At 53.4% G+C, this 25251-nt stretch overlaps 1 protein-coding gene across 9 annotated transcripts in view; it reads left to right on the top strand.

Moving 5' to 3' along the window:
- Positions 1–25251, top strand: part of ARAP1 (ArfGAP with RhoGAP domain, ankyrin repeat and PH domain 1) — a 62513-nt gene that overhangs the window by 12809 nt on the left and 24453 nt on the right. For 6 of the 9 annotated variants that reach the window (XR_004677525.1, XR_004677526.1, XR_004677527.1 and 3 more), the window contains 9 exons: positions 3954–4037; positions 8645–9208; positions 21199–21368; positions 22170–22237; positions 23041–23174; positions 23317–23472; positions 23856–23925; positions 24241–24361; positions 24780–24982. Coding sequence is in view for 6 of the 9 variants with exons in the window: in XM_034995592.1 (XP_034851483.1) it covers positions 8688–9208; positions 21199–21368; positions 22170–22237; positions 23041–23174; positions 23317–23472; positions 23856–23925; positions 24241–24361; positions 24780–24982 (1443 nt within the window). In the remaining 3 variants the exon portion in view is untranslated. Of the gene's footprint in view, positions 1–3953; positions 4038–8644; positions 9209–13610; positions 13910–21198; positions 21369–22169; positions 22238–23040; positions 23175–23316; positions 23473–23855; positions 23926–24240; positions 24362–24779; positions 24983–25251 lie in introns of those variants that run through there. The other 3 variants (XM_034995595.1, XM_034995596.1, XM_034995597.1) reach the window with 3 other exon arrangements.

Genomic DNA, 25251 nt, shown 5'->3' with positions numbered 1-25251 from the left:
CTCAGGCCTGACTCACTCATGCAAATCAGAATACAAAGGAGGCTCACACCCATATGGGAGTCCGCAGACCTGTCGGGGTGTCCCTACTGTCCTCTCACATCCCTCGTCCCTGCCCCACTGAAATAACCCTGTCTCTGGGTCTGCTGGGTCCTTTCCTATCCCTGAGCCTTGCACGCTCAGTTCCCTTTGGCCGGAAGCGCAACCTCCTATTTCTTCAAAGCCCAGCTCAGGAGTGCCCTCTGGAAGCCTCTCTGACTTGCCCTGACAGGGGCAGTCACATCCTCTGAAGGCCCTGTTGACTCCAGGAAGTGACCTGGGCACATTTCCACCTCCCCCAGCTTCCCTGAAATGGGGCAAGAATCTCGGGCCTTGAGTTTGTGATGAGGACAAGTGAGATAAAGGTGGGAATCTGGCAAGGGCTGGGCATGCGGCAGGCACTTAGGAAACAGAGGAAGTGGGAGTGTGTCTGCCCTTGGCTAAGGCTCTGGGCTGCCTTCCTGCTGGACTGGTGGGTATGGCGCAAGGGAGATTATGGGCTAGGACAGAGAAGGGGCAATGAGGTTTAAACTGTGGTGGGGGTTGAAATGGTAGTCAGAGGACAGAAGGTGAAAGCTTTGCTGCCAGCAAGAAGGACTCAGGTCAGACCTGAAGAAGGACTGGCTGGCAAGGATTAGTGATTCCGGATGACTCTTACCTCTGGACTGAGTGCCCCCGGGCCATCCAGGCCCTGGACTCCACTGTGGAGGGCAGGGGATAAGAAGGGCTGCAGACTCTCAGGATACCCCAGGCCAGGTAGGGGTTAGGTGGGGTGGATCCCCACGAATGGAACAGCTAGAGACAGATCAAGAGCAGTGCTCTACTACAGGGCTCAGCTTCTGAGGTTTAGGAGCCCAAGGCGGGCGGTGAGGGAGGACTTGCTGGAGAAGGCAACCTGGAATCAGCGCCTGAAGGTGGGGGGGATGTGGCTCATTTACTCATTGTCAGCAGACATTTTCAGGGGCCCCATATGCTAAGCTGGTGCCTGGTGCAAAAAGCAACATGGAGGGAGTCCTGGGCCAGTCGGGCCTGGCTGGGGCTTGGGTTACATCAAGTCACTTCCTCTCTGTGGGTGTTGTTTCTTCATTTGTAAATGTCAGTGCTGGAGCAGGTCGAATGACAAGGGGCCGGACTTGTGGCTTTGAGCTGGGGGGGTATCTTAGTTGGCACAGCAGAGGGGAGCTGGAGGGAGACAGGAGAAGCTGGGGCAGGGTGGGGTGGTGGGGTGTTGGGGCTTGAGCTGGGCCCTTGAGGTAGGGGAGGGGGGGGAACCTCCCAGCTGTGGCCATGCTGTCACAACAGGATGACACTCCCCTCTGGGGGGTCCCTGCTTCCCTGGGGGTGGAGACTCAGTGACGTGTCACCGCAGCTGGAGGTCTTCCACCTCCAAACCGGGGCCAGGATTAGTGTATAGTGAGTGTGCCACTTGCCTTGGGCACAAAGTGTAAGGGTCGGGGGTGGGCAAAAGGCTCGGTAATCAAGATAATATTTTTAAGCCGTATTTTTAAAAAATCAAAATTAATGAGAAAAATCCGAGATAAAATACCAGAATTTTAAATAAAGAGGATCAGTACTGCCAGTTCCTTCTTTGTCTCAGGCTCCAGTATGGCTCAGCAAGGCAGTGCTACAAACTTCTTTTTTTCAAGGAGCTGCCTCCTCCAGGAAGCCTTCCCTGACCCTCAGCCTGGTGAGGGCCCTGTGGGCTGTTTTCACTGGCTGCATGGTGTCTGACCCGCCGCTAGCCTGAGCTTCCTGGAGAGCCAGTCCAGGTCTGAGGTCGGGCTTATGCTTCTAGAGCCTTGAATGAGGCCATCCTAGAGGGGTGTCAGCGTGGATCCCTGAGTCTGACCTTGGGCTAAAGTCTTTAGTGCAGGAATAGGAACTTGAGGGAGGCCCAGGAGGGGGACCCCTTCTTAGGGTTGGAAGTGGTTTCCTGTTTCCCAGCCCTGGTCACTCCAGTAGGGTTGTTGGGGCCATCATTAGTCCACGCTGAGTCTTTAGAATGGGGCCTGAGCTGTAGCAGGTGCTCAGTTAGTATTCATGATCACTTTTGAGAGGCAGGAAGCAGAGTGGCTAAGAATCCAGAGTTAGGGGGCACCTGGGTGGCATAGTCTGTTGAGTATCCAACTCTTGGTTTTGGCTCAGGTTGTGATCTCATGGTCATGAGATTGGGCCTGTGTCGGGCTCTGTGCCCAGCACTGAGTCTGCTTGAGATTCTCTCTTTCTCCCTCTGTCCCTCCCACTCGTGCTCTCTCTCTCTCAAATAAATAAATATTAAAAAAAAAAAAAAAGAATCCAGAGTTAAGACTATCCAGGAGAAATGGAAATGCAAGCCACAAGTGCAATTAAAAAAATTTTTAAATTAATTCTAATGTATTTAATCTAAATAGCCAAAATATTATACTTTTGTCATATAATACATAGAAACAATAGAGATATAAATCTTCAGAATCTAGTGTGTACTCTATACAGCACACTTCGTTATGTGGCCACATCTTCAGTGCTTATGGCCGTATGTGGCTACTGCTGGTTACCGTATTAGACAAAGTAGACTAAGACTATATTCAAGCTGCCCCTTCCTAGCTGTGTGACTTTGGGCAAATTACTTAACTTCTCTGTGTCTCAGTTTCTTCACCTTGTACTATGAGCTGTGTACCTCATAGGGTTGCTGTGAGGATTCAGTAAGTTAATAAAAAATGCTTAGGTACCTGGTGTATAATAAGGACTATTTAGGATGTCTTATATTTAAAAAAAAATTGTCATTTGAGTAGTACTGCCGTTCTTTGCCAATTCTTTCTAAAGTATTAATTACCTAAAATTTATTTTTAAAATACTTTTAAGGGGCTCCTGGGTGGCTCAGTGGGTTAAGCGTCTGCCTTCAGCTCAGGTCATGATCCCAGGGTCCTGGGATCAAGTCTGCATGGGGATCCCTGCTCAGTGAGGAGTCTGCTTTTCCCTCTGCCTCAGCCCCTCTACCTGCTTGTGCCCTCTCTCTCCCAAATAAATAAAATCTTAAAAAAAAAATGCTTGTGAAACATATACCTACTTTAGCCCCGTCCTAAGAAGTAGCTGTGGAGTCTACTTAAGATAAATACCTAGCTAGTAAATTCAAATATTCACAAGTGCCCCCCTGAAACCATCACTCAGAGCCTCGCAGTTTTCTGTTGACCCCACCCTGGTGGCAGGAAACATGCTGTGGCCCCCACGTGCTCATCGACCCCCCACCCTCCTCACACAGAGCCCAGGCCATCTGAGCTTGCTGGTGCTGCCCGTGGGGATGGCGCTCGGGGATGGCCCGTTCCTTCTCCTGCCTGGAAACACCCTCCTTTGGCCCCCACACATGTTTAGGAGCAGGGCCTCTGGGGTCTTGTACCCATGCCTCAGTTGCCTCCTCTGCGCTCACCCCACCCCATCCATGGCTTCCAGCCTCAGTGGAGAGTGTCCTGTTTCCCCGCGGCCTCCACCGCGTCCCCCACCGCTCATTGACATGGTCTGCCTTGTAGTGGGAACTGCATCTGCCCCCTGTTCAGTCCTCCCTGGGGGCGCGGCAGGCCCCACAGTTCCCACCGAAGCCTGCGTCTGCACAGCCCAGCCACCCGTCCTGGGGAGGCCAGAGCATGGGAAGTCCTGACTCCTCTTCGCCACCTGTGTGGCCATTAGCTCTGGGGGGGCATGTCCGCCTCTTCCCTCCCGCGGGAAGGCCTTCCTCTGGCCTAACCTCCACTGCCCCATGCGGCTTCCATTAGGCTCCCTGATCCCTTACTTCTTCCCCTACCATCTTCCCCATCTCTTGCTTCCTTCCCTCTCTCCCCCTTCCCCTTCTCCCTTCCCCTTCTTCCTTCCTTCCTCCTCCTCCTGCTGGCATCCCCCTGCTCAAAGTGGCTCATAGACTTTCTCTTCCGCTCCTGTCCTTGCAGGTTCCACCTTGGACCAAGATGAGGAGCCATTCAGAGTAGCCGCTGCCTCTGGAATAGTCCCCGGTGTCCTGGGCAGCCCAGCGGGTGAGTCAGGAGGTGGGGGGCGGGGAGCTGGGTTGGGTGTGGTCGGCTGAGCCCCAGCTTTGAAGTGCAGGAGGCTTCTTGGAGGCCAGACCTGAGGTCCCAGTTTTCATTTTGAAAATAGGCAGAGAGACAGGGGAGAGGGTGAGGCTAAAGAGCCTCCCAGGAGGGCTTTGAAGGGGTGGGATAGGGCAGGGACCAGCGGCAGGGTGGGGGTTGTGGATCACATTCTCTTTTAAATTGTACTTCTTTTTTGGAAAGTGATAGAAAAGTTTAAGGTACAGAAAGGTATAGTGAAAGGTAACCCTCCCTCCTTGTCCTCACAGCCTCCTGTTCTTCTCCCCAAGGCAGGCGGTTTTTTGTATACCCATCTGGGGGTGGTCCGTGGATGTGTGTGTGCATACATATATGTATATGTATGTGCATACGAACATATGTACATTTTTTATTTAACCTAGATGTTTATATAACAAAACACTGCTCTGGCATCTTATTATTCCACCTAACAACAAATCCTTAATATCACTTTATATGAATTTTAGAATTTGCCTAATGGTAATTTTGGGGGGGATTGTGCTTTGTGCTAGTTATAGCTTAACCCGGGAAGAACTGATGTCTTCATAATGTTGAAAGCTGATTTACCCAAGAACATCCAATGTGTTTCTGTTTGTGTCTTCCTAGGGGCCCTCAGCAGCCTTTTTAAAGAACTCACATAGTTCAAAATGTAGGTAATTGATAAAGATGTAGAGTGAAAAGTCTCCCTCCCACTGGAGGTGGGTTTCCAGGGAAGCTGTTGGAGCCTGACCTTCAGGCTTCCTCCAAGGCCCGGAAAGGGGCCTGGGTACTGTGTGCATGTGGTTTGGGAAATTTTTACAAAAGTAAGATATTCTTTGTTTTTCCAATTGAATTTTTTTTTTTTAAACTGAGGTATGATTGACATACAACATTGTATTTTCAGATGTACAACATAATGATTTGATATTTGTGTATATTGTAAAATGATAAAGATATTCTGATATCTTTTATTTTTTTTACAAGAGGGAGGTGGGGAGGGACAGAGGGAGAGGGAGAGAGAGAATCTCAAGCAGGGCTCCACACCCAGTGCAGAAGGGCTCCATCTCACCACTCTGAGATCGTGACCTGAGCCGAAATTAAGAGTTGGATGCCTAACAGACTGAGGCACCGAGGTGCCCCTCTGATATCTTTTTCTTTTTTTTTTTTTAAAGATTTTATTTATTTATTTGACAGAGAGAAACACAGCGAAAGAGGGAACACAAGCAGGGGGAGTGGGAGAGGGAGAAGCAGGCTACTGGCCGAGCAGGGAGCCTGATGTGGGGCTGGATCCCATGACCCTGGGACCATGACCCGAGCCGAAGGCAGACGCTTAACAACTGAGCTACCCAGGCGCCCCTGATATCTTTTTCTTAAAGAGGGAATTGAACATGTGTCAGCGTCAGACCCCTTGAAGTCTGGCTCTATGTCTGCTCCTTCCCATCCCCCCTCAGCCTTCCATTTTCCTCCTTAGAGGCAATGTCACCTTTCTCTGTCTGATGTAGCTTTTCAGAGATATTTTATGCATTACCATCACCACAGACTGGTCTATCCTCTCTGGTTTTGTTTTTTTCTACGTAAAAGGCAGAATGTTCTATATACTGTTCTGCACCTTTCTTTAGCCATTTAACAACATTATCTGGGAGGTCATCCCATATCAACATGTAATGAGTTTCCTTATTTTATTTATTTATTTTTTTTAAGTAGGCTCCACACCCAGCGTGGAGCCCACCACAAGGCTTGAACTCACGACCCTGAGATCAAGACCTGTGCTGAGACCAAGACTCAGATGCTTAACCCACTGAGCCACCCAGGCGCCCCAAGTTTCCTCCTTTTTTTTAAGGCTGCTCAGTAGTCTACTGTATGACTGCACTATAATTTAGTTAACCGTTCCCTGTTTGATGGGTATTTTGGTTATTTCCAATCTTTTGTTATTGTACACATCGATGTTGCCAGTCACCTTGGAAGACTGCAGGATAAGTGCCTAGGGGTGGCTGCATCAAAGGGTAGAAGGACTTGGGCTTTTCATACTATTGTGACATTAATTGTCCTCCCCAGAGGCACTCCCACTAGCCGGGCAGGGGAATGCCTCATCCCAGTCACTGTCACCCCTTAGTGTGAGGAGGTTAAGTTCGTTTTCTTTTTTTTTTTTTTTTTAAAGATTTTATTTATTTATTTGAGAGAGAGAGAATGAGAGACAGAGCACGAGAGGGAAGAGGGTCAGAGGGAGAAGCAGACCCCTTGCTGAGCAGAGAGCCCGATGCGGGACTTGATCCCGGGACTCCAGGATCATGACCTGAGCCGAAGGCAGTCGTTTAACTAACTGAGCCACCCAGGTGCCCTTAAGTTCGTTTTCATATGCTTAAGAACCATTTATATTTTCCTTTCTGTGAATTTCTCTCTGCATATTTTTTCCCCTTTTTCTGTTAGGTCATTGACCTGTTTCTTCTTTCTAGGTGCTTTTCAGTGTTTAGGAAAATCAGTTCTGTGTCTGGGATATGAGAAACAGATGTCCTCTGATTTGTCATTTATCTCTTGGCTTTGTTTCTGGTGCATTTTCATCATGCAGGAATGTTTGATTTTTATATAGTTGAATATATATTTTTAAATATTTTATTTATTTATTTGACAGAGAGAGACACAGTGAGAGAGGGAACACAAGCAGGGGGAGGGGGAGAGGGAGAAGCAGGCTTCCTGCAGAGCAGGGAGCCCAATGTGGGGCTCAATCCCAGGACCCTGGGATCATGATCTGAGCAGAAGGCAGATGCCTAATGACTGAACCACCCAGGCGCCCCTATAGTTGAATATTTGTATTATCTTCCTGGGTTTGTATCATTTCCAAAAGGATTTTGCCTCTCTGAGATGATATTTTAAACCCTTTCATGGTTTTATTTTTTATAATGAAATCTTTGATCCACCTATAATTTATACTGTTGTAAGGTATGAGGTAGGGGGTCTAACTTTGTTTCTAGATTGTTCCACGGCTGTCCCAACAATTTAATAATACATCTTTTCTCCACTAGTTTGAGATGTTACTTTTATTGGACACTAAATTATGATATGTATTTGGATCTGTTTTTGAACTTTCTGTTTTGATTCATCTGTTCAGGTGCTGGTAACATGTACTGTTTTAATTACAATGGCTTATATGTTTTAATATGTGATGAGGCTGGTTCTCTTTACCCTTCTTTTCCCCCATGCCCTCCTTCCAGAATTTTCCTGGCTCTTCCTGCTTGTTTACTTTTCCACATGAATTTTCAAATCTGCTTGTCTAGCTCCCTTTCCCCCTTCCACAAAATTGTGTGTGTATTTAATAGGATTGTGCATATTTATAAATTAACTTAGAATTACTGTCTTCCTGATGCCTTCACCCAGGAGCATACCATGTCTTTCCATTTGTCCAGGTCTCTTCTTTTTGCCTCTTCCTATAGATCTCGTACAATTCTTATTATGTTTCTTCTTGGTGTTTTAGGTTTTGTAATGCTATAGTAACTGAGGCTCTTCATCCTGGTTTCTACCTGGTTACTGCCTATAAATACTGATTCTGTTCTGTTAGTTTCGAATCCAGCTTCCTTGCTAAATTCTTTAATTTTTAATCCCATGATTAATAATAATCACCATCATGGAATGGATATCCTTGTTTCATTCCTGACTTAAATGAAAGTTTTTCCATTGTTTTCTAATGAAGCAAGGTGCTGATTTTTAGTTTAAGGAAGTATCAGTCTGTTTCTATTTTAGTAAGATTTTTGTTAAGTACACTGGATATTTGTGTTTTATCATTTGCTTCTTTGGTATCTGTGGAGATGATCTGGTGACTTTGCTCTTTTGATTGGCTAATCACCTTCTCTCTGTGTCATCAGTCTCTTGACTCTTGCCAGGCCGGGAGCTCTGGAGTGCAGGGATGGGACCTGAGTCCCTGTCGCCCAGTGCCAGGCTTTCTCCAATGAACAAATGAGTGGATAGCCTTTCCGATACATTAACCCCCTTGGTGGTGGGAGGGGTGACTCATTCACAGGGCCAGGACCCCAGAGGCTGTGTGATGCTGGTTTCGTTTAACTCCTAGAGCATTCTGCTTTCTCCAGGGGCATGGAGGTGGGGTGAAGCTCAAACCCCTACACAGGGCCTGCAAGGGGACCAGCAGGCCCACCCGTACTGGCTAAGCCCCTAGTCTTGGCCATCAGCTGGGAACTGGTGCCTCAGAAGGAACTGGGCCCTTGCCCGGGTCTTGCAGAGGGCAGTAGATGCAGCCATTGGCCAGCCTTGCAGCAGCGGCCCCGGCTGTGGATGGGGCTTAGGGGTGGTACCAACTCTGGAGTTACTGGAGGGCTTCCTAGAGCAGGTGTGAGCTGGACACTAGGAGGCCACGGGGGTGGGGGTGGCAGGTTTCAGGCAGAGGCAAAAGCCTATGTGTTCAGGGACCTGGCAGTATCTGGCCTTGCCTGGCACGGGGGAGAAGCTCAAGGACAGAGCTTGACCGCATGGCATGGGAGAGCCACAGACAGTTGCTAACTGTGGCCGGGCAGCTTTGCCTCTCACCTGTGCCCATCTGTCTATTCCAGGTCCGGACAGGGCCCTGCTGGCTGGCCTCTGCTAGCGGGAACCATGGCAGAGGCCGGGGATGCAGCGCTCTCTGTGGCCGAGTGGCTGCGAGCGCTGCACCTGGAGCAGTACGCCGGGCTCTTCGAGCAGCATGGACTGGTGTGGGCCACAGAGTGCCAGGGCCTCAGTGATGCCCGCCTGCAGGACATGGGCATGCTGCTGCCTGGTCACCGCCGCCGCATCTTGGCCGGCCTGCTGCGCGCTCACACGCCCCCGACCCCGGCACCCCGCCCCACCGCACGGCCTGTGCCCATGAAGCGTCACGTCTTCCGCTCGCTGCCCGCACCTGCCCTGCCGCCTGCGGCGCCGCCGGAGCCGCTGCCCACCGCTGGAGAGGAGGCGGGGCAACCCACTGCCCCCCCCATCCCCCCCCGGAGGAGCTGCCTGCCGCCCGCCTGCTTCTCCGCCCCATCCGCAGCAGCCCCGGACCCTGTGCTGCCCCCGCTGCCCGCCAAGCGGCATTTGGCAGAGTTAAGTGTCCCGCCTGTGCCCCCCCGCACTGGGCCACCCCGCCTGCTGGTGAGGTGAGTGGATGCCATCCATGGTGGGAGGAACATGGGTAGAGGATCCTAGAAAGTGGAGGGGGCGTTTGTGGCCCCGGCAGTGGGGTAAGAAAGGCTCCCTCAGCCTGTGTAAAGCTCAGAGGCACTCTGAGCAGACTGGACCTAAACTGTTGGGTGAGGGTGGGTGAGGCTTGTGGATGGCACTAGTGGGATATTCTGTGAAGGCCAGGTGGGAAGCCAGGAAGGTTTCAAGCAGAATAATCTGATAAAAGCTGAATACTAAAAAGATGACTCTGGGGGCTGGTGAGGTTGGTGGAGGAGGAGGCTGGGTGACTAGTGACAGGGCCCAGGCTCCCAGGAGAGGCCCCTACTCGGGCTGTGCTAACAAGGCTGGAGAGAAGTAGGCAGATTGGGGTGAGAAGTTGGCCCTGGAATGGACGGGCCTTGGGGATGGCCAGGCATAAGCAGAGAGGGCACGGGGAGCTGTGCAGTGTCCATGTTTCCATCTTGGGTGGATAGTGGTGCCATCCCTGATCTGGGGGTCCAGGGACAGAAGTGTAGCCAGGGAGGAAATCTGGAGTTCCATTTGGGGCCTGGTAGGTATGAGACGCTGGGAGATGGGAGTACGTTCCAAGTCAGTAGGTAGCGTGTGGAGGAAACAGTCTAGGAAACAGCCCTCCGGGGAGCGGGAACTGCCCAGGGCCTGGTACTTGTGCTCCTGTCGTCCCCTCCACACTGCCCCTGCTGCATGGCCCCAAGTCCTGGGGACACTTCTCAGGCCGCAGCCTACTCACCGTCCCTCCTCCTCAGAATTGTTTCCCCCTCTCCTGGCTCCCCGTACTCCTGTTTCCTTGAGTTTCCTCCTACTTCTGTGGATGGTCCATTTTAACCTCCTTCACATATGCCCTCCCTTCCTGCCATTTGCTGGGGTGCCCAGCTGGGAGGGAGCATCCCCAGCTCGTGCTGGATATGTGTTCAGGGTGTAATGCAGATTATTGCAGTACTTGGACCAAGTCAGCCTAATATGGGAAGCCTTCTTGGAGGAGGAAAGGATGTGTAGAGAGAGGTCTCCTGGTCCTTACTCTTGAGCACTGTGTTGGGTGCTTCACTTACACGATCTTGTTTGATTCCTGCTCAAGTCTTTTGGGGGATTTGTGTCCTGTTTTCAAGTAGAGAAACTGAGGCTCAGAAAAGGGAGAGGAGCACAAACTGGATCCATGTCAAGTGCGTGCTCAGGGAGCCCCTGTGGGGAGGGTCTGGGAGGTTTTCCCCACCCAGAGAGGGGCATTAATAGTAAGGGGGCCTTGAAGTCCAAACCAGGACTGTGGTGTTTTGAGGTTTGATTCATGGAAGCATTAAAAGGGTTTTTGCCTTTCCTGGGTTCACACAAGGGGGATGGTACTAGGTACCCCTAGGAGCCTGGCTCACAGCATAGATTGGAGTTTCCTGGAGCCCTTGTGCCCTCTAGTGGCCATTCTTTTACATGCATGAGCCGTTTCTTTTTTAAAAATTTTATTTTATTTTTAAAGATTTTATTTATTTATTTGAGAGACAGAGCATGCCTGAGAGAACATGGAGGGGGGGCATGAGCAGGAGGGGTATGAATGGGGGGCGGGGTAAGAGCAGGGTGGGGGAGGGGCAGAGGGAAAGGGAGAAATAGGCTCCCCACCGAGCAGGGAGCCCAACGACATGGGGCTTCATCCCAGGACCCCGGGATCATGACCTGAGCCGGAGGCAGAAGCTTAATGACTGAGCCACCCAGACGCCCCTGTCCATTTCTATTTCCTTTCATTCCATCATCATGGAGAGGGGCTGAGGGAGAGAGAGAGATCATATGTATGTGTGTCTGTGTGTCTATGTGTGTCTGTGTCTGTTTGTCCATCTGTCTCTAGGGATGGGAGTAGGTGAACAAGGACAGGAGGCAGGGCCCTGTCCATTAGAAGCTCACAAAGGCTGAGGATGCAAACCTCCCATTGAGGGAGTGGAGACGTGGATTCCTGTTTTGGAGGCAGAATACCTGGGGCAGGCCCAGCTGGCTGTGTGACTCATGAGCAGTTGCCCCTCTGGGCCTGTTTCTCTATCAGGTGCCTTCGTTGGCCCTCCATGGCCCTCCTGGTACTAACATCTGCGTTCAGGAGACTTGTTGGGTAGAGCAAGGGTCCTGTCTATGCCCCAGAGAACCAGCCTCCACCTTCAGAGCCTCAGCCTAAACTTAGTCACTTAGCTGACCTGTGGTGAAGGCCAGGCTTCCATGCTCAGGAGTCTGGCCCGTTGTAGCTAGAGGACCCAAAATTCATTCCATGCTGAGAGAATTTGTAGACAATTATTCTTCACAATTTGGGACTATTTCTTAGGGCAGAGTGTGATGGGAGGTGAGCTGCCAAGCCTGGCTTCCTTGTCCTGGCCAGGGTCTTTGATATTTGGAACAGTGACATCTGCAGGTGCAGGTGCAGGACATCTGCACCCTGACTTCTAGGGTATACTAAATCTTTAAAGCCCAGTGGCAGAAAAGCTCACTGCAGATGGAGCTTCATGTATGTGTAACAGCTGGAGGCTGGGTGGGGAGGAGAGCGGGATGGCTCTCCCTCACAGCCCCTTCCTCTGGGCCCCAGGCTCCACGGTGCACAGCAGAAGGCTATTCAGCTTGGCCTTCTCCTGTCCCCTTTGTAGGAGTCCCTTCTTCCTGAGACGGCCTTTGGGTCCTTACTTGCACCCTTGAGTGATAGGTGTCTCACACTCTCAATCTCGGGACCTCTTATACCAGTTCATGGGGTGACCGAGTGAGCACTTCTGCCTGCCTCCAGCCCATCACCAGCCTCCCCAGTGGAATTCGGGATTATCTGCTGTGTGTGCATGTGTGTATTCTTGAGATAGTGACTCCATGGGCGGGCATGCCTGGCCAGTGTGTAGGTGTGCACCCATAGGTGTGCATGTTTGTGCAAGCCGCCAAGGTAGTAGTGGTTTCTGCACAGGTTTTCAGGGAGGCCGCATGTGGTCCTCATGTCCACGTGAGTGGAGATTTATGCGGTTTCAGTGGTTACTTGTTTGCGGTGGTGTGTGCGCGTGTGAGTTCATCAGGGCCCGTGTGCACACTTATATGTGCCCGTGCGTACTGGCACAGTGGGACCTCCAACAGCGTGAGTCCACTTGTGAGTGCATGTGCTGTGGGTGGTGAATTGGCATGTGTATCATTTGTGCACTGCGGGGTGTGAGCCAGTGTGTGTCCGTGTGCTGCCAAGCCCACTAGTGTTGGCTCCATGAGGGCCAGGATTCTTGTGGGTTTTGTTTACTGCTGAATCTCCAATATCTGCAACCGGGCCGGGTGCCTCAAGCGCCCTCCGAAAGTATTCGTTGTGTGCGCGAATAGACGAAGACTGCCTGAGTTTCTGTAGTCCCCAGCGATGACATGCGTGCTCCCCATGCGGGCTCTGCACCCAGAGCATCCTCAGCACACACTGCACATTAGACAATAGGGTTAAAGGGCCCCGAGCTCACCATCCCACATCCCTTCCCACCAGGCAACCTGTATCAGCCCAGATGTCTTAGGAAGGCAGAGGCCTTCGAGGAGGCAGGCAGGAAATGAGCAGGGATAGGCTTGCCACCTCCCTGCCCCACCCGGGTCAGGCCTCTCAGAACCAAGCTCACATGCAGCCTGGCCAGGCCTGGAAGGAACCCCACTTCACCCCTCCAAGGGTCTACACTCCCACCATTATTTAAGCCTGTGATAGGGAACTTGTTGATGAGTCCAGAGATGCGGAGAAACTTGCCCGAAGTCACACAGCCCAGCAGAGTGGAAGCCAGTGTTCAGACCCTGCTGCCTAGCCTGGGGCCCAGTCTACTCAGCTTCAAGCATCATAGATGTGAACCCTCTGAGCCTGCTTCCCTAAGTGGCAGAGGGGTCTTTTCTGATCCAGGGTTCCAGGGTCACTCCACAGAGCCCCTCTCAGATTGCTCTGGGTCTCAGTTTCCTCCTCTGATACCCTACCCAGACGCCTGGAAATACCTCCAAAGAGGGAGTGTTTGCCCAGAGCAGGCAGCTGCCAGCAAGGCCTCGCACCTGTGCCCCTGATTGCCCTGCAGCCCAGCCAATCCCTGGTCTTCCTGAAGGCTGGTCACTTGTTGCTGGGGCAGAACTTGTTCCCTTCGAAGGACCTCTTTCCCAGCCCCTCTGGGCTTCCTTGTGGGGGTGGAGAGGGGCCAGCCAAAGCCAGGGCTTCCTGAGGATCTACTCTGTAAGGCCCTGCTAGACAGCACTGGGGTGGCTTGTCCCATTCCAACTTGGGGTTGGGGAGGCAGGCTGGGGGCGGGGAGGAAGCGTCTGCCCCAGGGGATTCTGGGTGACTTTTCTCTTTCTCAGTGTTTTCAGGAAGTGTGTGTATTGGCCAGGGCGGCAGGGGGTGGGGGAGGAGGAGAGCAGGAAGCCAAGGGGAGCCAGAGCTGGATGTATACACACACACACACACACACACACACTCACACGCACTCACACTCACTCACTCCTGGACAGATCCAGTTTTAAACAGAAACATACACTCAGACAAGAGATCACAGCCACGCAGAGCGGTACCTGGACCCCGACACGGCCTCAGACACACCCAGGGAACAGGGGCCTGGCTGTCTGCCAGACCAGCCCTGCTCAGACAGGCTGCCTGGTCAGGCACACAGCACTGTTGGGCGGAGCTGTGGGAGTCCTCCGGCCCAGGACCTGGTGGACGTCTGAGGGTGAGCGAGGGGCAGCTTTGGGCTGGGCTGTCAGCAGAGGGTGAGGAGGGAGGCTCCTTCCGAGGGTCTGTCTGGCCCCTCTGGGCAGGGTTTTCTGTGGTCCTCCCTCCGCCTCTCCTTTACTTGCTCTCGGAATTTTCTCTTTTCTTTCACTTTCTCCACATCTTGTTTTTCTCTTGCCCTTTCCTTTTCTCCCCTTCTCTTTTCCTTTCCTCTGCCCTGGGCCTTTCAGGCCTCCATCTTCCCATAAGCCTGTCTCCTGGGCCCACTGGGAGCCCATGGTGCCTGGGAAACTGCCTCTGTGGCCTCTGTGGGTGTCTCCCCTTCAGGGAGCTGGTGTTGATCTCAGTTCTGGCTTCTCTCGGTGTCCAGATGAGGGTGTTGTGGCTCTGGGCAGCTCCTACCTGAACCCCTTTGCCCTCCCACCGAGTCCAGGGTAATAGGGAGACCTACTGAGGGCTGGCAGTTAGTTGGTGTGGTTCCTCCCCCACTTCCCCAGGGCAGTAGAGGGATGGGTGCTTATGATGTTGGGTGGCTGGGCTGGCCATCCCTCCCCCAAGTTGCTGTGGACCCCTCATGAACTCAACAACCCTGTGCTTGGGTCACTAGGGACATAGAGATGCCTCTCACTAGGTCCTGTCTGTGCATCCAGCCCTGCCCTGTGCCCTTGGCTCATCTTTCCACAGGGCTCAGCAGACACCTACCTGCACCTTCTCCTCCTTCCAGGACAGCTGGGCACTCAGGATGCGGGGGATGAGGTCCATACGGTCATGAGCTCCCTCAGGGATGAACTTCCTTGCTCCATAACCCTCAGGGACCAGCACAGCCCAGACCTAGAAGCATGAAGAGTTGCCATGGGCGAGCTGGGTCTCTGCCTCCTCCTGCCCATGACAGCACAGCTTGCCTGGGGGAAAGCTCAGTGTAGGCCTGGTGGTAGACATGCCATGGAGGGCCCAACAGGCTGTGTGAGCTTAGAGGAAGGAGCAGTTGAGTGGACTTTCCTGAATGCATGTCCTGAGCACAGTGGAGCTGATGATCTAGATCATTGTGGGGATTAAATGAAAAAGCCTCCCAGAAGAATGCTTAACACATAGTGGGGACTTAGTAAGTGGTAGCTGTTGTTCAGGGAGAAGTGCTAAGAGCTGAATGAGCCTTGGTTGTGAGGGTGGATGCCAGGTTAATCGGGCATGCTCTATGGAGGGATGAGGGGGTTGTGGCCCGTCTCCAGTGATCAGGATGCGAGTGGGGTGCTGGTCATTCAGTCACCAACACGCGCTCTCCGAAGCCCCCTCTGTGTTGGGTGATGTCATGGCATGGAGAGAGATCAGGCTGAGGGGCATGCTATGGGCTACATCTAAGCAAGGGGAAGCCGGGAAGGGCTTTCCATGCTGTGACCTGGGCAGAACTAACAGAACAGAGGCAGGGGAGTGCTGGAGGGGTTGACCTTTGGGTCTCATGACGGAGAAGGAAGGGCAGGGGCAGCTCCGGAGGAAGCAAGAAGCACAGGACTAAGGCCTGAGCCCTGGGTAGCCAGGGCACAAATGAGGAAGTGGACAGCTGGGAAGGTTTGCCCCCGTGGGAAGGTGAGGTCAGGGTAGGAGACAGATGTGGCCAGATCATTGGGCCTCATCCCACCTCTCGGTCCTGCTGGTGGGAGCCCAGGGATTGAGATTCGGCTGGGTCCCTCCAAGGCCTGTGTGACACTTTAGGGGGAAAGTCATGAATCTGAGACACAGTGTGGGCCCGGGTCCTTTGTTCTCTGAGGTCAGTTCAGTGAAGCAAACATTGATAGACACAACTATATTGAGTGATCAGAAGTGTGGAGGCTGGAGGAGCCCCAAGGAGGCCCCAGCCCAGCCTGGAGCCTAAGAGGAGGCACAGAGTGGAGGGGGAGGATGTAGAATGTGGACAGGGAAAGGTGTTCCAGATGGAGGGAGCCACATATGCAAATGCCTGGAAGTACGCATTTATGGGGTACAGCTCAAGCAGGCATGGCTGGAATGTGAGTAGGGGATGAGTTCAAGGCCAGCCTGAGGTATTTAGACTGCCTTGCTCTGCTGGCCCATCTGTCCTTATGGTGAAGCCTGGTTCCTTTGGCCAGAGATTGATATAGACAGAAAGATAGGAAGGGAGAGCCAGGGGTCTCCCTGGGGGAAGAGGCCAGGAAGCAGGTTCTTGGCCCATCCTCTTTCATCGCAGCCAGGGTGGAGAAGTTGTGCTGATGACCCTGACCCGTGGGAATGGCTTTCCTTACTGAATTGTCAGTAAGCCTGGAAGCAGATCAGAGAGGAAACTGAGGCTCAGAAGTAAAGTGACCTGCTCTGTGAGGTCAAAAACTGACGTAGAGTCAAGCTGGGATTTGAGTGGGTTGAGCCAGCTCAGCCTGCCTCTAAAGCTCCGTCTCTTAGCGAGACTGACCACCCATCTCATTTTGCCAGGTCAGGCCCTGTTTATACCTTTTATACACTAATAGTGCCTCTTTAAACTGTCAGAAATGTTCTGGTTTATATGATTTTTTTTTAATACGGTTAATTATATGGTCACCCTATTCTTACCCATGTCCCCTCACATGTCCCCCAGCCCTCACGTTGAAAGCCGCTGTGTGTATTTGCCCCAGTTCAATTAAACAAACCTTCTCAGGCTGAGGTTCCAGGCTGAGGTGAATCAGCCTGTGCCCCTGTCCAGGAGTGGCCCAGTCTTGCTTTGGGCATAGTTGGGGGGAGCAGATATGTCCACATGTCACTTGGATAGAGGAGAAACAGGCTGAAGGAGCAGGGGAGCCAGGGGTGGTGGGCAGGTGGAGGCCCACTGAGCTGTGGTCTTAGGTACATGTGGGCTTTCCATGGGCTGAGATGGTAGGGAGAGGGTAGTGAGGAGGAAGCAAGCAATGTAAGCCAAGGTTTGGAGGGGGAGGCCACTGAGCACGTGCTCATGTTTGGGGCTGAGGGTTGGGGCCAGTCCTCTGGCCTAGTGGGTCAGTGGTCAGTGGGAAACGTCCCAGCTGGGCCGCAGGTAGAGATTGGAACTGAGGTGGCTCTTAGGGCCTGCCGCCCTAAGGCCAGGACTCCAGCTCGGGCGGGGGCACTCTGTGGGCACTGTCCCTTCCTCTGGGGTTTTCCCACTATACTGTGCCCTCCGGATACCACTTCTCCTTTCCTGGCCTGGCTCTGACTCAGCATGGCCCTGTCCCCTGTGCTAGGCAGGCGGGGTCAGCCAGGAAGGTTCCTGGAAGAGGCGGCTAGAAAGAGGCCTGGAGGTCGGGGGGGGGGGTCCCCTTGCTTCCACTCGCTTAGCACATAGTCATTTGCCTGCAAAGACTGTACTGGAAGAGGGGCCGTGTGCACCGTTCCTCTTTCCCTTCTTGCCATGGTCACAATGGCCATCAGAGCTGTGATCGTGTTCCCTCTTGGATGGCAACTCTGGAGCTGCCTGCATCCTGAGCTGGGTGGCCAGTGTAAGGAGGCAGGCCTCAGAGAAGCTCTCAGAGCCTGGCTGTGGCCTCTTTTGACCCTGTGGTTGAGTTTACAGGCTGTGGTGCCGGGTGCAAATCCCAGCTGTGGGATCCAGGACGAATTACTTTGTGTGTCTCTGTGCCTCAGTTTCCTCATCTGTAAAGTGGGGATAATAGTCAGCCATACCTTATAGAGCCCTTGTGAGGAGTGAATGAATGAATCCATGTAAAGCACTTAGAAGACAACTGGGAATATATACACATACAGAATACTAATAAGAATTAATTAATCCAGGTCTTCATTTATTTATTCATCCCTGTTGGATGCTGGGTACGCAATAGCAAAGAAGGTAGTTGCGGCCCCTGCCTCAGGGGGGCAGATCCCTCACAGACAGGACAGTGATGGGGGCAGCCGGGGTCCAGGGATGGGAGGACCGTTCCTTCGTCGGCTCCAAGGATGCTCTGTTGCCACCATCTTCCCCTCAGCGCTGGCCCTCATTCCTGGGGGAGGTCAGGGGAGCACTTGGCACTGCTCGGCATTGGAGGGGCAGAGCCTGTCCCCACCTCCTCTGGGTCAGTCTGACAGGCACTGGCCTCGCAGCCTGGAGTTCCACTCTTAGCTGATCACAGGCCAGGCTTGCGGGGGCCCCCTTCTGCTTGGGGTCTGGGAGGCCATGTGTGATAGACTGCTCTGCCTATCAGGAAGTCTCCAAGGACATTGCAGCTGACCAGCTGGGGTCACACCCTTGGACCTGTGGGTATTTACTCAGTCTCTAGGTCTTCCTCACCCTTTCATTCGCTTTTTTCTCCATCGTGATGGCCAGCCTGTCCACCTACCCATCTGTCTCCCCGCCACCCATCCAGCCAGCCAGCCATTTACTTGTGCTGTCATCCACCCACCCACCCATTCGGCTGCCCGCTCACCGGCCCGCTCAGCATGCTCTCGTTGCTGACTCGGCCACTTCCTGAGCTGGGCTGTGGGGGTAAAGAATCAAGCCTGAAGCTGCCCCTGGCCCAAAGAGACTCAGGGTCAGGGAGGGGAGACAGCTGGTACAGTAGGTCCAGCTCGACATTGAGGCTCTCGCAAGTACCATAGGCCCACCTGCCATTTAGGGAGGGAAGGGCGGCCACCAGGGTCAGGGCAGCTCTTCTTCTGCTGCGGGGTCCTGGTCGCAGTCAGTGCCACTGTTCACCCAGCTCTCCGGGGGCCATTCTCTGTGGCCGCCCAGGAGATCGCTCAGGGATAGGGAACTGAGACTCACGGCAGGTAGGCGTGAGAGCCACCCTGGCTTAGAAAGAAACATCTTGACTCAAGGGTCCAGTATGTCCTCTAACGACCCCACAGGTGTGGTTTCAGGTTCCTACATGGGATGTGGCCATTTACAAGCCAGCACCCTCAGGGAAGCCCGAAGCTCCAGCTTCTCCGGCAGGTGGACAGCCCACCTGCAGTTTCTAGTCTAGGTACAGTGCCTTACTCAGGCCACTTTTGTCCAAGGCAGTGTTGCCAAGGAGAATGGCTGACCTACCCCCTGCAGCCAGTTTCTAGGGGAACAGCGTGAGGAAGCTAACTGCAGGTCACATTCTTTCCCCACACACGGAGAGGAGACAATGAGAGGACAGGGTGATATGGAAGTAGCCATGTGTCCTAGGAGTATGGTTCTCCCGTGGAGTCAGGGTTCAGGTCTTGGCTTAGATGCTAGCAGGATGCCTGGCACAAAGGACGGAGCTACTTTAAAAAATGTTAATTGGAATAATTTGTCGAAAGCTTGTAACAGAGGGGAAGGTGGGCAGGGTCTGGGGGAGTGTGAAAGAGGGGTCAGGAAAGACTTTCAGAGAAGCAGAACTTAAGTTTGGAGTTAAAGGACAAGATGATGTTCTCTAGTCAGAGCCTAGGAAGAAGGGGCTCCTGGAGGAGGCAAGAGCAGGAACAAAGGCCTGGCATGATCATGCCCCAGCCCTGGCTTGCTTTTGCGGTAGACACACATTGCCAATCACTGCCAGGAACACTGAGGCAATAACCAGGCTGAAAATAACCAGTGAGACAAGTTGTTCATCCACTCTGGTCTTCCTCCTTGGCCCCTGCCAGACGCTGGCTGAGACAGTGGGTGGGGCCAGGCTTCTGGGGCTTAGGTGCCTTGTTCAAGCTGTGTGGGCACACAACATGCCTTGTCTTGGTTAATTCTCCAAACACCCCGTCAGATCGGTGATGTAGTCCCCGTTCTACAGAAGAGGAAACTGAGGCTCAGAGAGGCTAAGTGCTTTCCCTTGGACACATAGGAACCAAGACTGAGGCAGGGTTCAAACTCCTATCCGATGCCAAAGCCAGGAGACACTCAGCCTGTAGGGAGCAGTGTGATCTCTGCAGAGACAGATACACGGAGCCCTGCGGCTGTGGGAGCCCAGGGGGCCCTAAACCTGGCCTTGGGAGTTGGGGAAGGGTTTTGATGGGGGGGCAGGATGGTGATAGCAGAGATGAGGGGCTGGTGTGCAAGAGGAGTGTGGTGGGCAAAAAGTGTTAGCAAGGATGTGTATAAGAAGGAACCCTCGGTGCACTGTTGATGAGAATGCAAGTTTTTGAGCCACTGTGGAAAACAGCATGGAGGTTCCTCAAAAAAATAAAAATAGAACTACCCTATAATCCAGTAATTCCACTGCTGGGTATTTACCCAAAGGAAATGAAAACACTAATTCAAAAAAGTATATGCAGCCCTGTTTATTGTAGAATTGTTTACAATAGCCAAGATATGGAAGCAACCTAAGTGTCCCTTGATAGATGAATGGATAAAGAAGATGTGGGAGATATATATTTATATGTCTGTGTGTGTGTGTATACACACGTATAAAATATTATTCAGCCATAAAAAAGAATGAGACCGTGCCATGTGCAACAACATGGATGGACCTAGAGGCTGTGATGCTAAGTGAAATCAGTCAGAGAAAGACAAATACCATATGATTTCACTCATATGTGGAATTTAAGAAACAAAAAGATAACAAAAAAGACAAAAAGCCAGCACTTAAATATGGAGAGCAAATTGGTGGTTACCAGAGGGGAGGGGAGCGGGGGATGGGGGGAAGAGGTGAAGGGGAAATGGAGTACACTTAGCATGATGAGCCTTGAGAAATGTGTAGAATTGGCGAATCATCATATTGTACACATGAAACTAATATAACACTGTATGGTAATTGTATTGGAATTTTAAAAAAATAGAGGGGTATGGTGGGATCAGGTGAGTTTGAGGGGTCTGAGGGCAGCCAGGGGGTGGTGAACATCCATATCTGGGGCTAGAGAGAAGGTGGTCTTGAGCCAGAGACCCACAACTCAGGGCCTTAGGACTTGGTTTTCAAGGCTCTGGTCTGTGCCCTTGGCCTGGATGCCCATTTTGATCCTGACCCATCCACTCGCCAACAAATACCTTCTTATCCTTAAAAGCTCAGGTCAAGCATCACCTCCTCCAGTCTAATCTGACTCCCCAGGCTAGGATGCAGACCACCCCCTAACGCCTTCTGGCTCTTCTAGATTGGAGACCGTATGGGTACATGTGACTGAAAGCTAGAGCTTTGGGGACAGGTGACCCGGTCACAGCAATGCAGGGCCAGCTCATGGCCAAAGAAGGGGCCCGCTTCCTTTAAGCTTGAGGAGCTTGGAGGTTTGGGGGCAGGGGAGTGAGGTGAGGGGGGCTCCTGTCTGAGTTTGTGGAATGAATGAGCTTTGCTGCAGCTCAGGTGCACTGGGGGCTTAGTGGGTTAGAGTCCTGGCTCTGTCACATAGTGAGCCAGCCCAGTGACTCATGCCTGGAGCTAACCCCCTGGTGCCCAACTTTTGGTCTCTTCCCAGCCTTCCCTCCAAGGAAGAGGAGTTACTGTCACCACTGCTGTCCTCCCCTCCCCAGCCAGAGCCTGAGGAGCCTCCAGCCACCCTCCCCCGGGTGCCTCCACAGCCCCCGTCTCCACCTCCCAGCCCCCCGGAGATCCCCCCGAAACCTCTTCGCCTGCTCCCCGAGTTCGGTGAGTGTGTAGCCAGGCATGGGGTTCCCAGTGCATAGCATGGAATCAGGGCCCCTCCAGAGTCTGCAAGGATGCAAGGATCGAACTTTCTGTTGGGTTCTGCCACCAACACAGTGTGGCCCTGGGCAGGTGAGCATCATTCTCTTCATCCTCACAATGGAGACGGCACCCACCCACCTATCTGACCTACTGACTGTTAAGTGCACGTAGCAAACTTTCTGAGCGGTTCCTGGTTTAAAGTCTAGGAATATTTTCCATGGTTGTTGATGGTTTGCTTTTCCTTGGATTGTCCATTTTTCTTGATTCTTGATTCTTGTTACTTTTTTAGGCTTTTTTTTTTTTTTTAAGATTTTATTTATTTATTTGAGAGAGAGAGAATGAGACAGAGAGCATGAGAGGGGGGAGGGTCAGAGAGAGAGGCAGACTCCCTGCTGAGCAGGGAGCCCGACGTGGGACTCGATCCCGGGACTCCAGGATCATGACCCGAGCCGAAGGCAGTCGCCCAACCAACTGAGCCACCCAGGCGCCCTTTTTTAGGCTTTTTAGACAGCCCCTGCCTCTGACCCCCAAACTTGCTACCTATTCAGACCTCCTCTCCTTTGGCCACCCCTAGTACTGTCCTATGAAGCCCTGAGAGTATAAATAGCATTTCCTGTCCCCTGTGCCTATTTCTGAAAGCCGGGCTGGAATGAGGGTTTCTTTTTGGCTGAGGGTGTCTTATGTGAAGCGAGGCCAGGGTGCCCAGGAGGGGAGGCTAGGTTCCTTGCTTCTGAGTCTCCCCCCACCCCTCTCTCTCCTCAGATGACTCTGACTACGATGAGGTTCCAGAGGAGGGGCCAGGGGCCCCAGCCGGCCTGATGACCAAGAAGGTGGGCCAGGTGGTGATTAGGGTTTGGGCTGTCCGTCAGAGAGGAGGGTGGGCTGCCCAGCTGCGTTGCAAACCCTGGGGACCACCAGAGAGAGAAAGGGCCATTGGTTTCTGGGAGAGCTTCCTTCCCCTTGTCGTCTGGCCAAGCAGGGCTTGGGGATGGAGCATAGCACCTGAGCTCTGGGCCAGGGGTCTGCGGGCGCTTGCTTGTGGCCCCAGCTCCAGTCTCCCGCCACATCTGGACGGCTGTGTACGGCCTCCTCTCTCCCCTGGGGTTTTGAGCACTTCTCCCTTGGAGAGTCTCCCTCCATCTCTTTCACTTTCTGTGTTCCTGGGTTCCACGGGTGTCTTAACTCTCCATGCCTGAGTACTTTTCACTATCCCTTCATCTTTCTGTCTTTGATGCTGTCTCCCTGGGTCCCTGTGTGGTCTGCCGACAGGGGGAGGGTGTGAAAACAGCAGGGAAAGGGCTGAGTTGTGTGGGTCCTTAGGCTTTTTAGACAGCCCCTGCCTCTGACCCCCAAACTTGCTACCTATTCAGACCTCCTCTCCTTTGGCCACCCCTAGTACTGTCCTATGAAGCCCTGAGAGTATAAATAGCATTTCCTGTCCCCTGTGCCTATTTCTGAAAGCCGGGCTGGAATGAGGGTTTCTTTTTGGCTGAAGGTGTCTTATGTGAAGCCAGGCCAGGGTGGAGTGGACCACGGGGATGGAGTGGACCACGGGGGCGTGGCACCCCTGGGTGGGTGTGATCTGGGGCTCGAAGGGAAGCATGATGCTGAGTGGGTCTGGGGGGGCTGCCAGGAGGAGCTCCCAGTGAGCCACTTCCCACGGGCTGTGCGTGTGGCCAGTCTGCTGAGCGAGGGGGAGGAACTGTCTGGGGATGACGACCAAGGAGATGAAGATGAGGATGACCATGCCTATGAGGGCGTCCCCAAGTAAGTGTCTACTCTTCCCCGGTGGTTGTCCCACCCAGCCACCCTCCTTTCCCAAGCACAGCCCAGCCACTCCACCTCTTCGGCCCCTCCCCTGGGGGAGCCCCCTTCCTGGGCTCCCTCATTCCCTCTCCTCTTTCCCCAGTGGTGGATGGCACGCCAGCAGCCTGAGCTCATCCCTGCCCAGCAGCCTCCTGATCCCCGAGCTCCCACCACCCCCCATGGACGGGCTCCCTGGGGACCCCACCCCCATCACACCGGTCATCAAGGCCGGCTGGCTGGACAAGAACCCACCGCAGGGGTGAGTGAGGCCTGTTAGGTTCTGCTGGTTCTCTGCATGGAGATGGGAGTGCTCTAGGATACTGGTCATACCAGATCTGAAAACCAGAGGGGCTAAGGTTATTTGAACAGGTCTCTCTGCAGGCAGACTGTAAGTGGATCATCCCCACCAGACGTATGTTTTATTACCCTTAAAATTGGGAAGGCCTACTTTGAGTCTGACTTCAGTCCTTCTTGCTGTCGATAAAAATACATCTTCTCAGTGACCATTGGGTTCCTTCCTCCCTTGAACCTGGCTATTCCTAACTTTGTATGTGACTGCCAGAGGGGGCTGGGGTCATCTTGGAGCCTCCCCTCTAATCCCCAATCCTTTGCTCTGTTGTCCCTCTGTCTCTGCTTCTCCAGATCTTATATCTATCAGAAGCGATGGGTAAGACTGGATGCCGATCACCTGCGATACTTTGACAGTAACAAGGTGAGGCCCCTGTTGATCCCCGACAGGACCCCTGCTCCAACCTGGCCCTGGGCTGACCCTTGACACTGGACGTAGGTGGAGTCCCTCCCCAGACAAGTCCTCACCAGAGCTCCAGTCTGACTCCTTGAGCCGTGTCTTCTGGCCGGTCGGCCAGCTGTGGGCTGTGGTCAGGGTCAGTGTAGGGGCTGTCCCTGACCACCTGTGGGAGATGGAACTGTAGTTAACTTTGGTTTCAGCTGAGGTTGAGGGAGCCAAGGAGGGGCTGGGCCTCTGGGTGCCCCACCCCCCACAGTACGGCTTCCTTCTCTTCCCCAGGATGCCTACTCTAAGCGCTTTATCTCTGTGGCCTGCATCTCCCGCGTGGCTGCCATTGGGGACCAGAAGTTTGAAGTGATCACAAACAACCGAACCTTTGCCTTCCGGGCAGAGAGTGATGGTGAGGTGGAGGGCAGGGAGAAGACTGGCAGTTTGGCCTGATAAGTGGGGGTTGGGGGGGCTGGGGGGGTGGAGATAAGTTTGGGTGGGGGGAGAACCGAGGCACCTCTGCTCCCCCCACATCAAACCCAGAGAGGAGTCCATCCTCTGCGAGGTAGGGGAGAGTGAGGGGCCCTCTCGGACTGGCTCTGTGCTTGAGATACCCACTGAGTCCTCAGAACCATTATATTTCCGTTTACGGGGGAATAGGCTCAGATAGGCGAAGTGGCTTGCTCAGTGTAGCTTGTCCAAGTCAGAGAACTCAGATCGTCGGAGATAGGTGGGCCAGTCTGGGTGGACTTGCTGGCAGAGGTGTTGCCTGAGGAGCCTGGAGGGCCGCCAGGCTGACCTCAGACTGACTCTGCCCCCTTTGCCTGCAGCGGAGCGGAAGGAGTGGGTGCGGGCCCTGCAGCAGGCAGCGGCCGAGCAGGGAGCCCGGGCCCGGCTGTCTAGCACTTACCCTTTGGGGGTCCGGGGCCCAGAGCTGCCTGACCATGCTGGCAGCCTGGAACTACGCGGTTTCAAGAACAAACTGTATGTGGCTGTGGCTGGGGACAAAGTGCAGCTGTACAAGAATCTGGAGGTGCGAAGGGGTCAGCCAGTTTGCTAAACCTCTTCTCTGCCCCCTGCGCACCCGGTCCCTCAGCGTTCCCCCTGCCCTGTGCCCACCCGGTTCCTCTGCCTGCACCCTGCCCACCTGGTCCCTCAGCCTTCCCCCTGCCCTGTGCCTACCTGGTCCCTCAGCCCTGCCCCCTGCCCACCCTGGTCCCTCAGCCCTGCCCCCTGCCCACCTGGTCCCTCAGCCTTCCCCCTGCCCTGTGCCCACCCGGTCCCTCAGCCCTGCCCCCTGCC

This window comes from Mirounga leonina, unplaced genomic scaffold (assembly GCF_011800145.1).
Source record: "Mirounga leonina isolate KUSES-001 unplaced genomic scaffold, KU_Mleo_1.0 Mir_92, whole genome shotgun sequence".
Taxonomy (NCBI): Eukaryota; Metazoa; Chordata; class Mammalia; order Carnivora; family Phocidae; genus Mirounga; species Mirounga leonina.
The sequence above is the reverse complement of the archived record's forward strand: the minus strand, read 5'-3'. Positions and strand labels throughout refer to the sequence as shown.